The sequence below is a fragment of the Balaenoptera borealis genome (genome assembly GCF_965194805.1).
Source record: "Balaenoptera borealis genome assembly, chromosome: 5".
In the NCBI taxonomy this organism is placed as follows: domain Eukaryota; kingdom Metazoa; phylum Chordata; class Mammalia; order Artiodactyla; family Balaenopteridae; genus Balaenoptera; species Balaenoptera borealis.
In genome coordinates this window covers 83,713,948-83,734,789 of record NC_138862.1, presented here as the reverse complement: position 1 = coordinate 83,734,789, position 20,842 = coordinate 83,713,948, and the positions used below count along the sequence as shown (strand labels likewise).

Below are 20,842 nucleotides of genomic sequence, written 5' to 3'. Positions count from 1 at the left end.
ATCATTTAATTAGTTGAAGACCAGATCATCTGTAGTTACCCAGAATGTTTTAAGCTGTCTCAAAAAAAGTGGCTATATTTGAGTTTCTAATACAAAATATTGCTAAAATTCATTACTGTTTATTTAAAAAATAAATCTATGTAAGTTATTACAGCTAGATAAAGAAGGTCTCAAAGTCATAGATAAGGTGCTGCAGCTCCACAGAGATCAGAGCCCCAAGGTTAAGTGGTGAAGGAAATTCCTGTCTGTGTAAGTGCAGTCAAGTCATATGTACCCCACAAAAGTCTCTGTGTACCGGAAATGATCAAATCCAGTTCCAAACAATAAAAACATTTCACTGAAACTTTTCTCTCCATTCAGTTGTAATTTTATTTACAAGGATATGTCATTTGCTTTCAATAACAAGCCACATAAATATGAAAGTATCATGAAACTTAAATTCATTATTCAAATGCATCACATGGCGTATCTTTTTTGTAATAAAAATAAGAAAAGGGAAAACTTATTGTTTTAGGAAACATCGTAATTTCAATTTAAATCTAATGTAAGTTCCCAAATATGTAGCCTAAGCAGGGACAGTTTTTTGTTACTAAGTGCCAATTTGCCGTTCTTCTTCTTGGTGTCCATTCTCAACCTAATTCCTAATAAAGATTTTATTTTTATTCTTCAGAATTTTTCTCAAAGCAGGTTTGGTAGAATGCTTCCCTTTTCTTTTTTTTTTTAAATATAAATTTATTTATTTTTGGCTGCATTGGGTCTTCGTTGCTGCACACAGGCTTTCTCTAGTTGCGGTGAGCGGGGGCTACTCTTTGTTGTGGCGCGCGGGCTTCTCATTGCACTGGCTTCTCTTGTTGCAGAGCACGGGCTCTAGGCATGCGGGCTTCAGTAGTTGTGGCACACAGGCTTCAGTAGTTGTGGCTCGTGGGCTCTAGAGCGCAGGCTCAGTAGTTGTGGTGCACGGGCTCAGTTGCTCTGTGGCATGTGGGATCTTGCTGGACCAGGGCTTGAACCCGTGTCCCCTGCATTGGCAGGTGGATTCTTAACCACTGCGCCACCAGGGAAGTCCCAGGATGCTTCCCTTTTCTTATATGGTTTTATTTTGTTTGGCTTTAGTTTTCCTTATTTCATGAAAGAGATAATTTAGAATTGCTTTTTTCTGAGAAGCTTATGATAAAACAGCCTGCATTGATAACAGTCTCTGACTTTTAGCCTCCCCTAAGATTATCTGCTGGTTTCCAAATATATACAAGGTTTATATATACAAGGATACATACATACAGTAATACTAGAAAAAACTCTTTTCATCAGATATGAGGAAAGCTTAGTCATTTGCTTCAATGCAGGCATATCCACAAGAACGCTTATACCAGCACTAGTTTTATTTATTTATTTAACATCTTTATTGGAGTATAATTGCTTTACAGTGGTGTGTTAGTTTCTGCCGTATAACAAAGTGAATCAGCTATACGTATACATATATCCCCATATCTCCTCCCTCTTGCCTCTCCCTCCCACCCTCCCTATCCCACCCCTCTAGGTGGTCACAAAGCCCCGAGCTGATCTCCATGTGCTATGCAGCTGCTTCCCACTAGCTATATATTTTACATTTGGTAGTGTATATATGTCCATGCCACTCTCTCACTTCGTCCCAGCTTACCCTTCCCCCTCCCCGTGTCCTCAAGTCCACTCTCTACATCTGCGTCTTTATACCTGTCCTGCCCCTAGGTTCTTCAGAACCATTTTTTTTTTTAGATTCCATATATATGTGTTAGCATATGGTATTTGTTTTTCTCTTTCTGACTTACTTCACTCTGTATGACAGACTCTAGGTCCATCCACCTCACTGCAAATAACTCAATTTCATTTCTTTCTATGGCTGAGTAATATTCCATTGTATATATGTGCCACATCTTCTTTATCCATTCATCTGTCGATGGACACTTAGGTTGCTTCCATGTCCTGACTATTGTAAATAGAGCTGCAGTGAACATTGTGGTACATGTCTCTTTTTGAATTATGGTTTTCTCAGAGTATATACCCAGTAGTGGTATTGCTGGGTCATATGGTAGTTCTCTTTTTAGTTTTTTAAGGAACCACTATACTGTTCTCCATAGTGACTGTATTAATTTACATTCCCACCAACAGTGCAAGAGGGTTCCCTTTTCTCCACACCCTCTCCAGCATTTATTGTTTGTAGATTTTTTGATGATGGCCATTCTGGCCGGTGTGAGGTGATACCTCATGGTGGTTTTGATTTGCATTTCTCTAATGATTAGTGATGTTGAGCATCGTTTCATGTGTTTGTTGGCAACCTGTATATCTTCTTTGGAGAAATGTCTATTTAGGTCTTCTGCCCATTCTTGGATTGGGTTGTTTGTTTTTTTGATATTGAGCTGCATGAGCTGCTTGTAAATTTTGGAGATTAATCCTTTGTCAGTTGCTTCATTTGCAAATATTTTCTCCCATTCTGAGGGTTCTCTTTTCGTCTTGTTTATGTTTTCCTTTGCTGTGCAAAAGTTTTTAAGTTTCATTAGGTCCCATGTGTTTATTTTTGTTTTTATTTCCATTTCTCTAGGAGGTGGGTCAAAAAGGATGTTTCTGTGATTTATGTCATAGAGTGTTCTGCCTATGTTTTCCTCTAAGAGTTTTATAGTGTCTGGCCTTAAATTTAGGTCTTTAATCCATTTTGAGTTTATTTTTGTGTATGGTGTTAGGGAGTGTTCTAATTTCATTCTTTTACGTGTAGCTGTCCAGTTTTCCCAGCACCATTTATTGAAGAGGCTGTTTTATTCTCCATTGTATATTCTTGCCTCCATTATCAAAAATAAGGTGATCATATGCCAGCACTAGTTTTAAATTGGCAGTCTAGTGGCATATTTTACGGGGAGAAAATGATATGGGTGATCAAGGATCCAAATTTTCTCTGCAATTTTTTTTACACCCCAAAGCATGGGTGGTGATTTTTTCATATTACAAACACAGGATCATTATGCAATATCCCAGGTTTTTCAAGCAGTCATTCGACTCTTCTTTTTTTATTCTCTTGTAATCAAACTACATTTCATATCTGATGTTTTTAACTCTTTGAATTGCATATTACCCTGAGTAGTCCTTTTGAATTCTTTCTTTGCTGGTTCCTTCAGGTAGTTGTAATCAGAAACTGCTGAATTGTATGCTAGATCCTAACTTCCTGCCTTCTTATGAACTGCTCTTGTGTCACAGACTACTTCTTCCTCTAGCTAACTCTTTACTTTCTTTTTCCTTGGGGTTATGGTTTTTCAGAAGTCACCACGTATTTCTCTCGGAATCTTCATGGGTTTCTTTTTCTTTTTTGGTAATTTTATTTTGATGTGACTTCAAACAGAAAAATTGCAAGGAGAATTTGTATGTCTTTTGTCCAGATTAATTCACCAGTTGTTTACATTTTGCCTCATTTGGTTTATCATTCTTTTCCCCCACCCCCAATCCATACACACACGTACTACACAAATGCATGTATGCACGCAGGTATATATGCACATCATTTTTTCAAAATCATCTGAAGATACATTAGACACTTGTAAACACTTGTGTATTTCCTAAGGACAAATTTCTTATGTAATCACAGTACAATTATCAGAAGCAGGAAATTTTAACATTTTACATTACATTGTCTAATCTGCTGTCCATATTCAAGTTTTACCAGTTGTCCCAGTATTTTATAACTATTCCCCCTCTCCAGGATCACACAATGCATTTAGTTGTTATATCTCTTTAGTCTCTTTTAATCTCCTCAACTTTTCTTTGTCTTTCTTGACTTTAGTATTTGAATGTATAGGCCAGTTATTTTATACAGTGTCCTTCAATTTAGGTTTGTCTGGTGTTTGCTGTGATTAGATTCAGCGTTTTTAGCAGGAACGCCACAGAGTGGTGGAGTGTTGTCAGTATATCATATCAGAAAACATGTGAGGTCAGTTTGCTTGAATATTTGGTGATGTTAACTTTTCATTATTGATTAAGGTGATGACCATGAGGTTTCTCCACTTCAGAGTTACTGTTCCTGGGTTTCTTTTGTTGCTTGCTGAGTTGAATCAAGGCGGCAACTGATTAATTAGACCTTGGATTATTGTATGTTCTTTGTGCAGCTCGAGATGCTGCTGTGCAGAAGATTGAGACTATTATCAAGGAACAATTTGCACTTGAAATGAAGAATAAGGAACATGAAATTGAGGTCATTGACCAGGTATAATGATGTTAAATTAAAAATAAAGGAACAGAACTATTGAAAAAAAACTACGTGTGATGAATTTTTAAAAATCTGTTGAGATGGAATTATGGTGTATTTTTCCCCTTTGCTGTTCTTTTAAAAGGAGCTTTCTCGTTTTTGGGAAAAAAGACCTGCGCCTTTTTTTTTTTTCTTTAAATGACACTGCAGAAAAAGATTAAAAAGTCACTTGAAATTCCATCCCAAAAGATAATTCCTCTTTGCTTTTGTGCTCAATGTCTTTGTGGACATTTCTCAATGAATATGCATATATACATACAAATACATATTAATATGTCTATATACTCTTGCAAACATCGTATTTTGTCATTTAAATATTTTGCCAATCTGATAGGTGGAAAATGGTCATTTCTATTTGTCTTTCTTTGATTATTAGAGAAGTTGAACCTTTGGGTTCATTTACATTTCTTATGAATTGTTTGTATATCTCTTCTGTCATTTCCATTTTTAAAAGTAATTAATTAATATTTATTTTAGCGACTAATTGAGGCAAGAAGGATGATGGATAAACTTCGTGCCTGCATTGTCGCAAACTACTATGCTTCTGCAGGACTTCTGAAAGTTTCTGAGGTAAGTTTTCCTCATATGCAGTCATTTCTGGCCACCCATATTGTTGTGTGAAGAGAAATTAGTCTTGATGTGAAATCCCTGCCTTCAAAACATTTCTTATATTGACCTTTCGAATTCAAGAAGCCTAGCCTGCCTTCCTGAGAATATATGTAAATTTATCATTGTGTTCAACCATATCCTTTAATTATACCTCTCTACATTGTCAATAATCGTTAAGTAACATTTTTTTCTTTTTGCTTAATTGTTCTGTAAATAATTGTTAGCACTGTTGCTAGGCTTTGCAGATACAAAGATGAGTGTGACCCTGTTCTAACTTGCCTTATTCCTCTTCATTTGATTATGGATGGCTTTGGAATAAATTATAGATCGATTCATTTTTCTCTGACCTTTTACTGCTAATGAATGACAATTGTTAGTTTCAGTAGATTGACTCTATTCAAGAAGCCCTGATTTTTTTCCCCCTTTTTGTGAAAATTTTCAAATATATAGAGAAGGTGAAATAAGCACTTGTTTATGCATCACTTAGCTTCAGCAGTTTTAACATTTTGCCATGTTTGCTTTATCTATCTTATTTTTGTCTAAAACATTAAAAAGTAAGTTCCAAGCATCATGACACTTCATCCCTAAATACTTAATCCTAAAGGATCGTCTTCTGTGTAGTCACAATACCTAAGAGAATGAGTCCCTAATATTATTTGATAATCAGTCCATATTCAGATTTTCCCAGTTGTCCCCAAAATATCTTTAAAGTTGGGTTTTTTTTTGTTTTTCGTTTTTGGACAGGATCCAGTCAGGGTTCATGGGTTACATTTGGCTGTTTTGTTTCTCTAGTCTCATTTTATCTAGAACAGCTCTCCCATCTTTTTTTCCCCTGTGATATTGACTTATTTGAAGAGAGCAGGCCATTTATGTTGTAGAATGTCCCACATTTTGGATTTTTTTCCCCTTGGGTTGTTCCTTCATTCCTTCTATTTTTCTGTAAAATAAGAGTCAAGTCTAAAGATTTGATTAGATTAAGGTTGAGTCTTTTTGGAGACAGTACTTCATAGGTAATGCTGTATACTTCATATTGTATCACATTAGGAGACATAGTATCAGGTTGTGCTACTGTTAGTGATACTAAGTTTAGTCATGGTTAATGTGATTACCACTAGATTGCTCCAATGATAAAGGATGGGGATAAGATTGAACTGATACAGAAGTATTTCTTCTTGCTTGACGTTTTGATAATTTCAGCATAAGTTTTGTTTTTTCTTAAGTGTTTTCCAGTTAGAATTAGATAATTCTCCTCTTGGACAGTACCGGCTCAATGAGAATAGTGGAAGGGCTGCAGGGAGCATAGTAGCATGCTGCTTTGCATCATTCCCTGTGGTTTTTACACATAAGAGGTACCTGCCACGTATAGGCTTTTGTGTCATCCTGTGGAGCTTTAGGGTATTAGGTATCTGAAGCATTATTTGAGTTTAATCTTAGGTGGTAGATAGTTGTTTCTTCTACTGCAGAAGTTTCCATATTACATTTTAGAGTCTGAACTACTTTGCTCGAGCTACCGTAACAAATTACCACAAGCTTGGTGGCTTAAAACAACAGAAATTTGGGACTTCCTTGGTGACGCAGTGGGTAAGACTCTGCACTCCCAATGCAGGGGACCCAGGTTCGATCCCTGGTCAGGGAACTATATCCCACATGCATGATGCAACTGAGAGTTCGCGCATGCCACAACTAAGGAGCCCATGAGCCACAGCTAAGGAGCCCGTGTGCTGCAACTAAGGAGCTGGAGAGCCTCAACTAAGGAGCCCACCTCCTGCAGCTAAGACCCTGCGCAACCAAATAAATTTTAAAAATAAATAAATAAATAAATAAAGGAACCAGACTTTAAAAAAAACCAAAACAAAACAGGAATTTATTATCTCATGATTCTAGAGGCTAGCAGTCCAAAATCAAGTATGTTGGTGGCTAGGCCATGCTCCCTCTGAAGACTCTAGGGAAGAATTCTTCCTTGTCTTCTCCTAGCTTCCGGTGGTTGCTAGCAGTACTTGGCATTCCTTGGCTTGTAGCTGCATCACTCCAATTTCTGCCTTTAACATGGACTTTTCCCTTTGTGTGTCTTCTCTGTTTCTTTCTGTATCCAACTTTCCCTCTTTTAAGAATACTAGTCATTGAAGTAAGGCCTACCCAAATCCAGTATGACATCATCTTAACTTGATTACATCTGAAAAGACTGTATTTTCAAATAGTCACATTCACAGGTCTAGGTGGACATGAATTTTTGGGAGACACTGTTAACCCAGGGCAGATTCTAAAGTCATCTGTCACATGGCTTGCTATTAGATTCAACAAGATGCACATTGCAAGCTAGCAGCTGCCTGACATAGGACTGTAGCTACTCTGAAGAGCTGGTTATTCATTTAATGTTTTGATGCCTTTTTTTTTAAACCATTAGCAGTACTGAACTGTGCTATTTGATAGTCTAGAAATGTACTGATTTTTATCTTGTTATATTCTGATTGGGATTTATTTAAGGATATTTAGGTATATTTTTATCTTTTAGGATCTGCCAATTAATTATTTTTAGTTTGCTCTAACAAAATACATTTATAGCTCTAAAATAAACCTTTATTATTGAAGTACAACAGCTCTGTTGCTTTGACTCTGAAACACTGGTCTCTGGCTCCCTTTTACTTGCTAAAACAATTATTATTATTATTTTTTTTAACATCTTTATTGAAGTATAATTGCTTTACAATGGTGTGTTAGTTTCTGCTTTAAAACAAAGTGAATCAGTTATACATATACGTACGTTCCCATATCTCTTCCCTCTTGCATCTCCCTCCCTCCCACACTCCCTATCCCACCCCTCTAGGTGGTCACAAACCACCGAGCTGATCTCCCTGTGCTATGCGGCTGCTTCCCACTAGCTATCTATTTCACATTTGGTAGTGTATATATGTCCATGACACTCTCTCACCCTGTCACATCTCACCCCTCCCCCTCCCCATATCCTCAAGTCCATTCTTTTTTTTTTTTTTTTTTTAATTTTTTTTAAGTCCATTGTTTAGTAGGTCTGTGTCTTTATTCCCATCTTGCCACTAGGTTCTTCATGACCTTTTTCTTTTTTTTTTTTCCTTAGATTCCATACATATGTGTTAGCATACTGTATTTGTTTTTCTCTTTCTGACTTACTTCACTCTGTATGACAGACTCTAACTCCATCCACCTCATTACAAATACCTCCATTTCATTTCTTTTTATGGCTGAGTAATAGTCCATTGTATATATGTGCCACATCTTCTTTATCCATTCATCCGATGATGGACACTTTGGTTGCTTCCATGTCCTGGCTATTGTAAATAGAGCTGCAATGAACATTTTGGTACATGACTCTTTTTGAATTATGGTTTTCTCAGGGTATATGCCCAGTAGTGGGATTGCTGGGTCGTATGGTAGTTCTATTTTTAGTAAAACAATTATTTTTAATTTCAATTAAGCAATTTCTAAAGCTGGGCTTCCTAGGAAGTAACTACATTATAACAACACACTATTTTATATGCAAGTAACAAAACACAGAAAAATACCCTAGGCAGGCTTTAGTACTGGACTGAGGACAGACTGTATATCATTATTAATCATTTTAAACCATTCTATGCTACATTTTATTCCTACGTGGGAGCCATTTTACATATACATTTTTAAAAATCTTTATATTTCTTACAGGAATGTTTTATTTAGAGCAGTTGATGTATTTGTATCAAGCAATGTGACGTTTATTTTTTTTTAAGTCAAATCTGACTTTCTATGTGTTACTATATATATATATATTTTTTAATTTTTTAATTTAATTTATTTATTTTTGGCTGTGTTGGGTTTTCGTTGCTCTGCGTGGGCTTTCTTTAGTTGCGGCCAGTGGGGGCTACTCTTAGTTGTGGTGCGTGGGCTTCTCATCACGGTGGCTTCTCTTGTTGCGGAGCATGGGCTCTAGACATGTGGGCTTCAGTAGTTGTGGCACATGGGCTCAGTAGTTGTGGCTCACAGGTTCTAGAGCGCAGGCTCAGTAGTTGTGGCACATGGGCTTAGTTGCTCCATGGCATGTGGGATCTTCCTGGACCAGGGCTCGAACCCATGTCCCCTGCATTGGCAGGCGGATTCTTAACCACTGTGCCACCAGGGAAGTCCCTATATATTTATCTTTACTTTTCATTTACCTTTTGAGGACTTGCATCTTTAGCTTTTATTGTTAGGACCTTTGCATAATTATTTATCATTCTCTAGTTTTTGTTTTGTTGATTTGGACCACATTAAGGAGTTTGGACTTCATTTTATGGGAGTGGGGTGATTTTGAAGGATTTTAAGCATGATTGGAAATAGATAAGCGTTTTTGGAAAGATCAAACTTTTGCCTACTTTTGTTGGATATGATTAAAAGTTTGTTTTGCTTACCCTCATTTTTGCAGGGATCAAAGACATGTGATACAATGGTTTTTAATCATCCTGCTGTCAAGAAATTTTTGGAATCACCATCTAGGTCATCATCTCCTGCCAATCAGAGATCAGAAACACCATCAGCCAATCATTCAGAAAGTGATTCTTTATCTCAACACAATGACTTCTTATCTGATAAAGACACTAACAGCAATTTGGACATAGAGGAAAGACTCTCAAGCAACACAGAGCAGAGACCAAGCCGAAATACTGGAAGGGTATAGTTGGATGGATGGGAGGGAGCTGAAAGAGAAGGGAACCAGTATTTATTAAGAATGCACATATTATTCATTTAACCTTCATAGGAACCATAGGATATAAGTTAATTATAGCCCTTTTAGAGATGGGGAAACTGCGTCTCTATGAGGTTTAAGTTATATTTGTTCACAGATATCAGAACTGAGAATTAAACTTTTGTCTTTTTATATTTGTCCACAGTATCAGAACTGAGAATCAAACCTGTGTCTTTTTGATTTTACAATTCAAGGCTCCTGTGTACCGTACAACTCCTAGATGCCATTCATGTAGATATGAAAGAAATTTTGAGGAGTTGGCAGTACTGTGACCTTGCCCAAGGTCTTTCCACTCTATCATGTTTATTCTCTCAAGAGCAGTGGCTCTTCATCAGTTTCCTCTTTGAAACTTTATGTTCTAAGATGCTTTAATAACTGGAGGAAATTTGAAAAACAATAAGTAGAATTGAAAACTGTTTATTGCTCTTTGATCCTGTCAGTTTGTAATTTGAATTCCCATCTCAAGCTGCTCTGAACTTCTTGGTGTAATACTTGGCTCTAGAATCCTTACTGGATAAGACCAGTGGTTTTTCTCAGCCAGATGTTCTGTGATAGAGGAAATTCCCAGGCTGCTTTCCACATACTCAGACATCAAAGATTTGATTATTTTGATAAAATTAAAAAATGTTTCTGATTACAAATTCATATATGTTCATTTTTAAAAATTTTAAACTACAGAAAAGTAAGAGAGAGTAGAAAAGTCATTCATAATGCCACCACCCAAAATCAGAACTCTTAGTGTTTGGATTTAGTTGTCTCCTTCTAGTATACTTTCTGGGGAAATACTGCATATGTTTTTCTTTTTTTAATTAAAATGAATTTAGGTCACACTAGTCATAGGATTCAGAAACCTACTATCTTTTATGTAATATGCATGCTCATGTTTATGTAACAGATATTTAGTGTTTACTGTGTACCAAGCATTTTTCTAAAAACTGTACAAAACTGTCATCTGAGATAGATACTATTATCATCCTTATTTTATAGATGAGGAAATAGAGACAGAAAAGTTAAGTAATTACCCAAGATGACACATCTAGTAAATGTAAGGGCCAAGGCTTAAACACTGGCTGTCTATATCCATAGTCAAACTTTAAATTAACCATTATGTTTATGTTACTTCTTACTGAAAAATTTGTAATAGTACAGAAGATTGAAAAGAAAGTAAATTCCATTGACCCCTTTCCCCATTTCCATTTCCCAGAGGTAACTGTTGTAGTAGTTTCTTGTGTATCCTTCCACATCCTATTTGCATGTACAAAGCAGCTGTTTATGACTGTTACAAACACACACACATATGTGGAATTACAGTGTACAAACTTTTTCTATAAACTAATGGCAAAAATTATAGTAAAATTATTCTTTCATGCTCTGAGAGCAGCTACAAAGCCAGAGAATTTTGTAATTTAAAAAAAATTGAGTTAGTCCATTCATACCTTTTATGATTTTGTGGTTTCTGCCTATTGAAAATTGTCTAAATTGAAAATGAAACTTGATTATGATTTTTTCTAGGACACTTCTGGTATTACTGGCTCCCATAAAACAGAGCAGAGGAATACTGATCTTACAGGAGATGAGACTTCACGACTTTTTGTAAAGAAAACAATAGTAGTGGGCAATGTGTCCAAGTGAGTATTCAGTTGAATTGTCTCATTTTCAGTCATCCATTTTTGGTAATACTCTGGCATTACTCTTATTATCATAGTATTACAGTAAGTATAGGCCTCAAGGATTCTTTTTCCCAAACGCTTAGTTGTTTTAAAAGTGAATGAAAGTCCAGAGACTTGAGACTGCTTCAGCGTGTCTGCTAATCTTTGACGTAGGATAAAATTGTGCTTGGTAAAAATTTTGTAGACGTGAACGTTTATGCAAATGGTGTGTTTTATTAGGCATGTAAGTGTGGATAACTTTGGAGGAACTTTTGACTTCTTCTGGCCTAGTTCTATCTTTAGCGGCCTTTCCTAATTCCTAAAAATGTTTATTTGGTTGCCCAAATTGAAATGTTTTAAATTTATAACAAAAGGTTGTAGAGCAAGTCTTGAAGACAGAATTCCTTCAAGCTAAAGGGCTATCTCTTTAACAGTATGATCTCATGCTGTCTTATGGAAGCATCATCATTTTTGCCGAGTATCTAGGAATGGATAAAGACATCATAAATCTTCAAACAGCATAAGAATGTTATTTCCTCACAAAGCCTTATTTGCCCTTCTCCTCACTAGGCATATTTCCTCTATGCTCTCTTGTCATTTTTATCATATTATATAGTTATTTCCTATTTTCATATATTTTTTCAAATCAGACTGAATCTCTTTTGGGTAGACAGTATATCTTGTTTGTTTTTGTATCTTGCAGTAGTTGGTGTTCACTAAATATTTGACTGATGAATGAATCAGTATATTTATGAAAACTGTAATTGGATTCAATTACTGAAAATAAAGGATTCAGAATTAAAGTAAATATCTGGGGAGGGGGAATCAGATCTCGGGGGAGTCTTCCAAGTCCCAGTTAATGGACCACTGATAACAAATAAGAAGTACATTAAAAATCTCAGGATAATAAAAACAAAGATGGTCTGTGTCGTAGTATTTAAATAGAAGCATGAAATATGACTAAGGCAATTAGGTTTCTGTTTCATGGATTATTTTAGAGTTAGCATGCATTCAGCTAAGGGGACTAATATGAAGTGTTGAGGTCTCAACTATAGTACAAGACAGGTCAGCCCAGAAAAGGCCAAAACTAGAAATTCATGTAGACTCACCAGGCCACCAGAAGATTGGGGGAGAAACAGTTATTGACATTGTCAAACAATTATGTCTGATTTGTAGGTTTTGGTGTTTAAGACCAGCTAGAACTTAAAATACTGGTTAACTGTGGATTTTAAGTAGAGAGGAATGATTGACATGAGAATTGTAAAGTCCTTGTTTGTTCTGGAAGAGGATAAAAATATCGATTTACTTTGGACGTTGTTAAGAGTGCTCGTTAGAATATCTAAGATAACAACGAAAAGAACAGACATAGAGATTTAAACTTTAAAAGTAGTAAGGGGTTGGACTTCCCCGGTGGTGCAGTGGTTAAGAATCTGCCTGCCAAATCAGGGGACGGGGGTTCGAGCCCTGGTCCGGGAAGATCCCACATACCGTGCGCCACAACTACAGAGCCTGTGCTCTAGAGCCCGTGAGCTGCCCGCAAGCCACAACTACTGAGCCCGCCTGCCACAACTACTGAAGCCCGCGTGCTGCAACTACTGAACCCCGTGCGCCTAGAGCGCGTGCTCCACAACAGGAGAAGCCACCACAATGAGAAGCCCGCGCACCGCAACGAAGAGTAGCTCCTGCTTGTGCAGCTAGAGAAAGCCCGTGTGCAGCAATGAAGACCCAATGTAGCCAAAAAGAAAAATGTAGTAAGGTGTGAGGAGAATTGAATGAAAAAAAGGGGAAAACCCCCCTGATTCCAAAGGAAGGCAAGCAGGAGCAGGAGAAGGGATGTGGAAAAGAAGAAAAAAAGAAAAAGACAAATAGTATAAAATAATTTAGTAGCAATAAATCTAAATGTATCAACAATCATAAAAAATGCATATGGATTTAATTAATGAAAAGAAATAGTTATACTGAGATAAAATAACATCTTTATGCTAATGCATTTGAAAATTTAGATGAAATGGAGAATTCCTAGAAAAACACAACTTAAAATGACTCAAAAAAGGAAAAACCTTGAATAGTTTTAGAACTACTAAGTTTAATTATTGATTTTTAAAACATTTTCTTCACAAAACCAAATTAAACCATGAGGCTTAGATTGCTTTAAAGGCTGAGTGAACAGCTAATTCCAATTGTGTAGAAAACCTTATGGGGAAAAAGAGAACATTTGTCAATTTACATTATGAAGATAGCATAAGTTTGTTAGCAAAGCCAAACAGGGAGTTCATAAGAAAAGGAAAATTATAGGACATTGACACTTACAAATATAGAGGCAAAAGTGCTGAACAAAATCGTTAGCAAACTGAAGTCAGTAACTATAGAAATGATAGTAGTTCATGACCAGGAAATGCAAGTTTGAATTAACATTAGAAATTAATAAATATAATAAAGGACATAAAACGTGACCACCTCAGAAGATGCAGAAACATTTGACAAAATTCAAAGTCTATTTGTGGTGAATCCTCATGGCAGACTTGGAATTTAGTTAATCAGATAAAGGATATCTCAAAAAACCTTCAGCAAATATCATACTCAATGGTAAACAATTAAATGCCTTCCCTTTTAGGTTCAGAACAAGACAAGAGATGCTCAGTATTACTACTCCTATTCACCAGTGCACTTGGAGATACTAATAGAGTCATAATACATTAATAAATATGAGGATTAGAAAAGAAGAAACAAAGTGTTGTTATTAATAGATGATATAATTGTCTACACAGAAAAATCTAAAACGATTTTTCATAGTTTTAGAGTTACTAAGAGAGCTTGGCAAGACTATTGAATTACAGTATCAATACACAGAAGTTGATTGTGTTTCTGTATGACAGACTTAGAAAACAGTTCTAAAAAGATGCATTTACTATAGCAATAAAAAATACAACATAATAAATCAAACAAAAGATATGCTAGCTTTTCATGAAAATGAATAAAATTTTATTAAAACACATGAAAGAACTAAGTAATTAGGAACTTCTCTGGTGGTCCAGTGGTTAAGACTCCATGTTCTCAATGCAGGGGGCACAGGTTCAATTCCTGGTTGGGGAACTAGGATCCCACACACCACAGGGCGTGATCAGTCAATCAATCAATAAATAATTAGATCAGTATACCCTGTTCAGGATAGGAAGGCTCAATATTGTAAAAGATAACACTTCTCCCTAAGTTGATATGTAAATATTCTGATTAAAATCCCAGTAGCGTTCAGGAAATTCACAGGTGGCTTTTATTTGTGAAAAACCAAAGGGTCAAGATGGGACATGAATACTCCTAAAGAAAAACTAGGTTAGGCAACTTGGCCCACTGCATTGCTAAGGATAACCATAGACATAGATGAATGTATAGAAGTCCATGACCGTATTTTACAACAAAATGTAATAAGGGGGCCTTGTGAAATAAAGACAGAGCCTCAAAAGGGAGGGCTAAGGATTCTAGTTTTACCATGGTCAGGACTTAAGGGAATGGCTTGTTTTGGCTTTTAAAAGGCAAGAGACCAGTTGCATCCTTCCTGGCAGCAATGAGTAGTAAACAGAAGAGTTCAAAGTTCTAGCACTTTGAAACCTGAATGAAATCAACCCAAAGGCTAGAGGTTTCCTAACCCAGGAATAAAGTATGCCAGTTTATTTCTACCTAATGTACCCACTTAGCAGGAAAAGCAAGATTGATTTTTTTTAATTGCATGGTGATAATCAGAAAACAAAACAAACTTCAAGGGAATGCCCCTTAGGCCAAAAAAAAAGTTTAAAAGAAAAGGGTTAACTGCAAAGATTCACTTTGGTTAGCTGATATAGCTGTTAAATATTGAATGAATTTTAAGGGTTTTTTAAATTGAAAAGTTTCTCCCACCCTTATCCCCTGGCAACCATTTTTCTACTCTACTTCTATGAGTTTGACTTTTTTTTAGATTCCGCATCAAAGTGATACCAAGCAGTATTTGTCTTTCTCTGTCTGACTTATGTCACTTAGCATAATGCCCTCAAGCTCCATCCATTTTGTCACAAATGGCAGGATTTACCTTTTTTCTCAGAACTGAATATTCCCGTGTGTGTGTGTGTGTGTGTGTGTGTGTGTGTGTGTGTGTGTGTGTGGTGTGTGTGTGTATGTGGCCATATCTTTATCCATCCCTTTTAAAACATTTTTTTAAATTGAAGTATAATTGACCTAACAACATTATATTAGTTTTAGGTATGCAACATAGTGATTTGATATTTTTATACATTGCAAAAGGATCACCACGATAAGTCTAGTTACCATCTGTCACCATAGCTGTACATTATCTGTATATTACATGACTTATTTATTTTATAACTGGAAGTTTATGTCTCTTTATCTCCCTCATCTATTTCCTTCATCCACCAACCCCTTCCCCTCTGGCAAACAGCAGTTTATTCTCTGTATCAATCTGTTTCTGTTTTGTTATGTTAGTTTTGTTTAGATTCCACATAAAAGTGAAATCATAGTGTTTGTTTTTCTCTGACTTATTTCACTTAGCATAATACCCTCTAGGTGCATCCATATTGTCACAAATGGCGAGATTTCATTCTTTTTTATAGCTGAATAATATTCTATTGTATGTATATACCGCATCTTGATTCCGTTCATCTGTTGATGTATGCTTAGGTTGCTTTCATATCTTGGCTATTGTAAATAACGCTGCGGTGAACATAGGGGTATATTTATCTTTTTGAATTAGTGTTTTGCATATATTTGGAATTTCCAGAAGTGGAGCTGCTGGATCATGATGGCCATTCTATTCTGACAGGTGTGAGGTGATATCTCATTGTGGTTTTGATTTGAATTTCCCTGATGATTAGTGATGTTGAGCATCATTTCATGTGTCTCTTGACCATCTCTATGTCTTCTTTGGAAAAATGTCTATTCAGGTCCTCTGCCCATTTTTTAATCGGGTTGTTTGTTTTTTTGATGTTGAATTCTATGAGCTCTTGGTATATTTTGGATATTAACCCCTTATCACAGATATGTCATTTGCAAATATCTTCTCCCATTTAGTAGGCTGCTTATTTGTTTTGTTCATAGTTTCCATCAATGTGTAAAAGCTTTTTAGTTTAATGTGGTCCCATTTGTTTATTTTGGCTTTTGTTGCTCTTGCCTGAGAAGACATATTCAAAAAGATATTGCTAAGACTAATGTCAAAGAGCATACTGCCTATGTTTTTTTCTAGGATTTTTATGGTTTCAGGTCTTACATTTAAGTCTTTAATCCATTTTGAGTTTATTTTTGTATATGGTTTGAGAAAGTAGTCCAGTTTGATTCTTTTGCATGTTGCTGTCTAGTTTTCCCAACACCATTTATTGAAGATGCTATTTTTTACCCATTGTATGTTCTTGCCTCCTTTGTTGTAGGTTAATGGACCAATAAGTGTGGGTTTGTTTCTGGGCTCTCTGTTCTGTTCCGTTAATCTATGTGTCTGTTTTTATGTCAGTACCATACTGTTTTGATAACTGTAGCTTTATAGTGTATATCCATTCATCTCTTGACAGACACTTATTTCCTTGTCTTAGCTATTGTAAATAATGCTGCAGTGAACATAGGAGTACAGATATCTCTTTGATATCCTTTTTTATTGTCTTTGCCTATATACACAGAAATGGGGTAGTTTTTAATTTTTTGTGGACCCTCCATACTGTTTTCCATAGTGGCTGCATTTACATTCCCACCAACAGTGCATAAGGGTTCCCTTTTCTCCATATTCTCACCAACACTTGTTATCTCTTATATTTTTGATGATAGCCATTCTCATCTCAGTTATCGTCTCAGATGTGATATGATAACTCATTGTGGTTTTGATTTGCATTTGCCTGATGATTAGTGATGTTGATCACCTTTTCATGTACCTTTTGACCATTTGTACGTCTTCCTTGGAAAAATATTTATTTACTTCCTCTGCCTATTTCTGAGTTAGGTTTTTGTTTTGTTTTTTGCTATTATATGAGTTCCTCATATGTTTTGAATATTAACCCTTTATCAAGTGTATGATTTGCAAATATTTTTTCCCATTCCATAGGTTGCCTTTTCATTTTGTTGGTGGTTTCCTATCCTGTGCAAAAACTTTTTAGTTTGTTGTAGTTCCACTTGTTTATTTTTGCTTTTGTTGCCTCTGTTTTTGGTGTCATATCCAAAAAATCATTGCCCAGACCAATATCAAAAAGCTTACCCCTTATACTTTCTTTTAGGAGTTTTATGGTTTCAGGTCTTAAATTTAACTTGTTAATCTATTTTGAGTTTATTTTTGTGTATGGTGTGGATAGAGGTTCAGTTTCATTCTTTTGCACATGGCTTTACAGTTTTCCCAATACCATTTATTGAAGAAACTATCCTTCCCCCATTGTATATCTTATCTCCTTTGTTGGAAATTAATTGACCAGTAAGTGTGGGTTTATTTCTGGCCTCTCTATTCTGTTTCATTGATTTATGTGTTTTTATGCCAGAACAACACTGTTTTGATTACTGCAGCTTTGTAATATAGTTTGAAATCAGGAAGTGTGATGATGCCTACAGCTTTGTTCTTCTTTCTCAAGATTGATCTGGCTATTCAGAATCTTCTCTGGTTCCATAGAGATTTTAGGATTGTTTTTCTATTTCTGTGAAAAATGCCATTGGAATTTTGATAGGGATTGCATTGAATCTAAATTGCTTTGGATAGTATGAACATCTTAACTATTAATTCTTCCAATTAATGAGCACAGAATATATATTTATTTGTGCCTTGTTCAGTTTCTTTCATCATTGTCTTATAGTTTTCAGTGTACAGGTCTTTTACCTCTTTGGTTAAATCTATTGCTAAGTATGTTGTATTTGATGCTGTTGTAAATGAAGTTATTGTCTTAATTTCTCTTTCTGATAGTTTGTTGTTAGTGTATAGAAACACAACTGATTTTTTATGTTGATTTTATATCCTGTAACTTTACTGAATTCATTTATTAGTTTTAACAGTTTTGTGGTGGAATCTTTAGGTTTTTCTATATATGATATTATGTTGTGTGCAAATAGAGACCATTTTACTTCTTCCTTTCCAGTTTGGATGCCTTTTATTTCTTTTTCTTGTCTAATTGCTCTGGCTGGGACTTAACAGTACTGTGTAGAAAGACATGGCAAGAGTGGACATCCTTGTCTTGTTCCTGATCTTAGAGGAAAAGCTTCCAGCGTTCACCATTGAGTACGATGTTAGCTGTAGGCTTGTCATATGTGACCTTTATTATGTTGAGTTATGCTTCCTCTATACCCAGTTTGTTGAGAGTTTTTATCATGAATGGGTATTGAATTTTGTCAAATGCTTTTTCTGCATCTATTGAGATGATCATATGATTTTTAGCCTTCATTTCATTAATGTGGTGTGTTGCATTGGTTGATTTGTGTATGTCAGACCATCATTGCATGCCTGGAATAAATCCCACTTGATCATGTTGTTGATACTTTTAACACATTATTGACCGGGGGATTTTTGCAGAAACTAACACCTGTGGCCGATGGTTTGTTATGTAAGTGAATATTGAAACACCCGCGTTAGAGTAAATATCAACAACGTTTTTTGCACTTAATGTATTTATTTGAAACTTTGTACATGTCTTACTAAAGCATTCTAATATTTTGTTAGAGTGTGATAGGCAGTATAGCAGGCACCTCTGTGCAGGGGAACAGAATATCTATTACAAATATACCATGTTTCAATGCACTTTCCCCTGGAATAGGAGGCTCTACACTTTCTGGTGGCATTTGTTTTTGGTCCTGTGGGTATTATTTCCTCTCGAATGTATTCTTTTATTTTACCTGATAGTTGACAATGTGGATCTTTGCGGCGCACTGTTCTAGAAACACCACAAGAAGGACCAGGTGTGGGACTACCGCTATATTCACCAGAATGGTCAGTTCCCCATTCTCTAGCTACTGCTAGCAAAAATTACTTGTAAGTCATTTTATTCTGTGCATTAAGGCTGCAATAAATTTTAAACACATTGAATAAAACTGCAATTAATCAAATAGAAACCTACTTTCTTATACCATTTTCGAGTTCTCCGGAGGATATTGAAGTTTGCCAGATATTGTTTGGATCAATCAACTCCTTTCATGTATTTATTATACTCTAATATACAGGTGGGCTTAGTTATCTGATGGCCAGTCCTCCGTCTTCTTTTCCTGTAGTTGCTATGGAGGTGTCATGAATAGTTGTCACCATGCGGATTAGCCTCTTGTCTTTCCATATAAGAAGAGTCACTTCTCCCTTCCATAAGAATGTCATTTCTCCCCTCTGTAGATTTTTAGATTTCTCCTTTAATTGGTTTGGTAGACCACGATTCTCTCTTATAGTCCCACAAACTCTGGTTTTATTTTTCAACAATATTTCAGATGTGGACACACTGTTGTAATAATTGTCTTGGTAAATATGGTGCCATGAACCAAGATAAGGTTGTAGGACCGATAATATTGTTTCTTGCAGTTTCTTTCCTTCACCCATGTAAATCTCAAAGTTGCATATATATCCGGTTTCACTTTCACTCACCATCCTGACCAAAATTCCATATTTTGTAAGTTTTCTGGGATTATAGGTTTTGAATCTGAGTTGTCCCCTCCACTTTATCATTGCCTCCTCAAGTGATAGCTCTTGTTTGGGTATATAGATCGATTGAAATTTTGGTAGAAAATAATCCAAAAGAGGTTTAACTTTTGAAATTCTGTCTATAGGCAGTGGAGTTTCTGAGTTATTGGTAAAGTGAAGAAATACCATTATTTGTTCGAACCTTCTCGTCATAATCTTTGGAAAGATTGGTGTTTCGGGATCAGTCAACCAGTATTCTTTCCAGTGTGACTTTCTTATTTGTCCCATCAAAATTATTAATCCAAGAAACTTCTTCATGTCACTATTGGTTACATCAGTCCATTTTAAAGCCTTACCATACTTTTTATATGACTTTTCATTCTGTTGGTAATACAGGTTTGTTTGAGAAGCGACCAACTTGAAAAAGTCGTTACCAAAAATTAATTCTGTTATTTCACTAACACTTTGCGGGTTATTACATTCAGTAGTTACACCTGATACACCTGTAAAGTCTTCTAATTTTCGTGAAGTGTTGTCTTCAATCCACTCTTCCGTAGAAGCAAAGGAGCATTCTCCAGCACCGTGAGTTTCATTTTCACTTTCCGTATCAGAATCAGTCACTAAGGTTTTTTGTCTTTTTGTTGGTCTAATATTCACGTCGTCTGAATCAGAACTATATTCTGAAGAACTGTCATCTTCTGAGGCACTAGTGTATATGTCGCTGGGACAGTCAGAGAAAGTATCTGTATAAAATTCACCAAAAAATTCTTCTTCACTCAAAATTTTGTGATGCGTCATTTTTGAAAATTTTATGGTAATAAACTTGCATTTATAATATACACAGGATTGGGACAGAAACCTAACAGAGCAAAATGTGAATGATAGTGACAGTCATAAGTTGTATAATGAACCCTTGATCAATTTTAAGCTCTAACAACTTTGCACGGTGATGTTAATTGTATCACTCTGTATTGATATGTCTCCGGTCA

The 20,842-nt window shown here is 35.8% G+C and overlaps 1 protein-coding gene across 9 annotated transcripts in view; it reads left to right on the top strand.

Moving 5' to 3' along the window:
- YEATS2 (YEATS domain containing 2) overlaps positions 1–20,842 on the top strand; it is a 109,385-nt gene that overhangs the window by 27,693 nt on the left and 60,850 nt on the right. For all 9 annotated transcript variants that reach the window (XR_014245172.1, XM_082393866.1, XM_082393864.1 and 6 more), the window contains exons 3-6: positions 4,125–4,222; positions 4,742–4,834; positions 9,285–9,530; positions 11,118–11,233. Coding sequence is in view for 8 of the 9 variants with exons in the window: in XM_082393866.1 (XP_082249992.1) it covers positions 4,125–4,222; positions 4,742–4,834; positions 9,285–9,530; positions 11,118–11,233 (553 nt within the window). In the remaining variant the exon portion in view is untranslated. The remainder of the gene's footprint in view (positions 1–4,124; positions 4,223–4,741; positions 4,835–9,284; positions 9,531–11,117; positions 11,234–20,842) is intronic.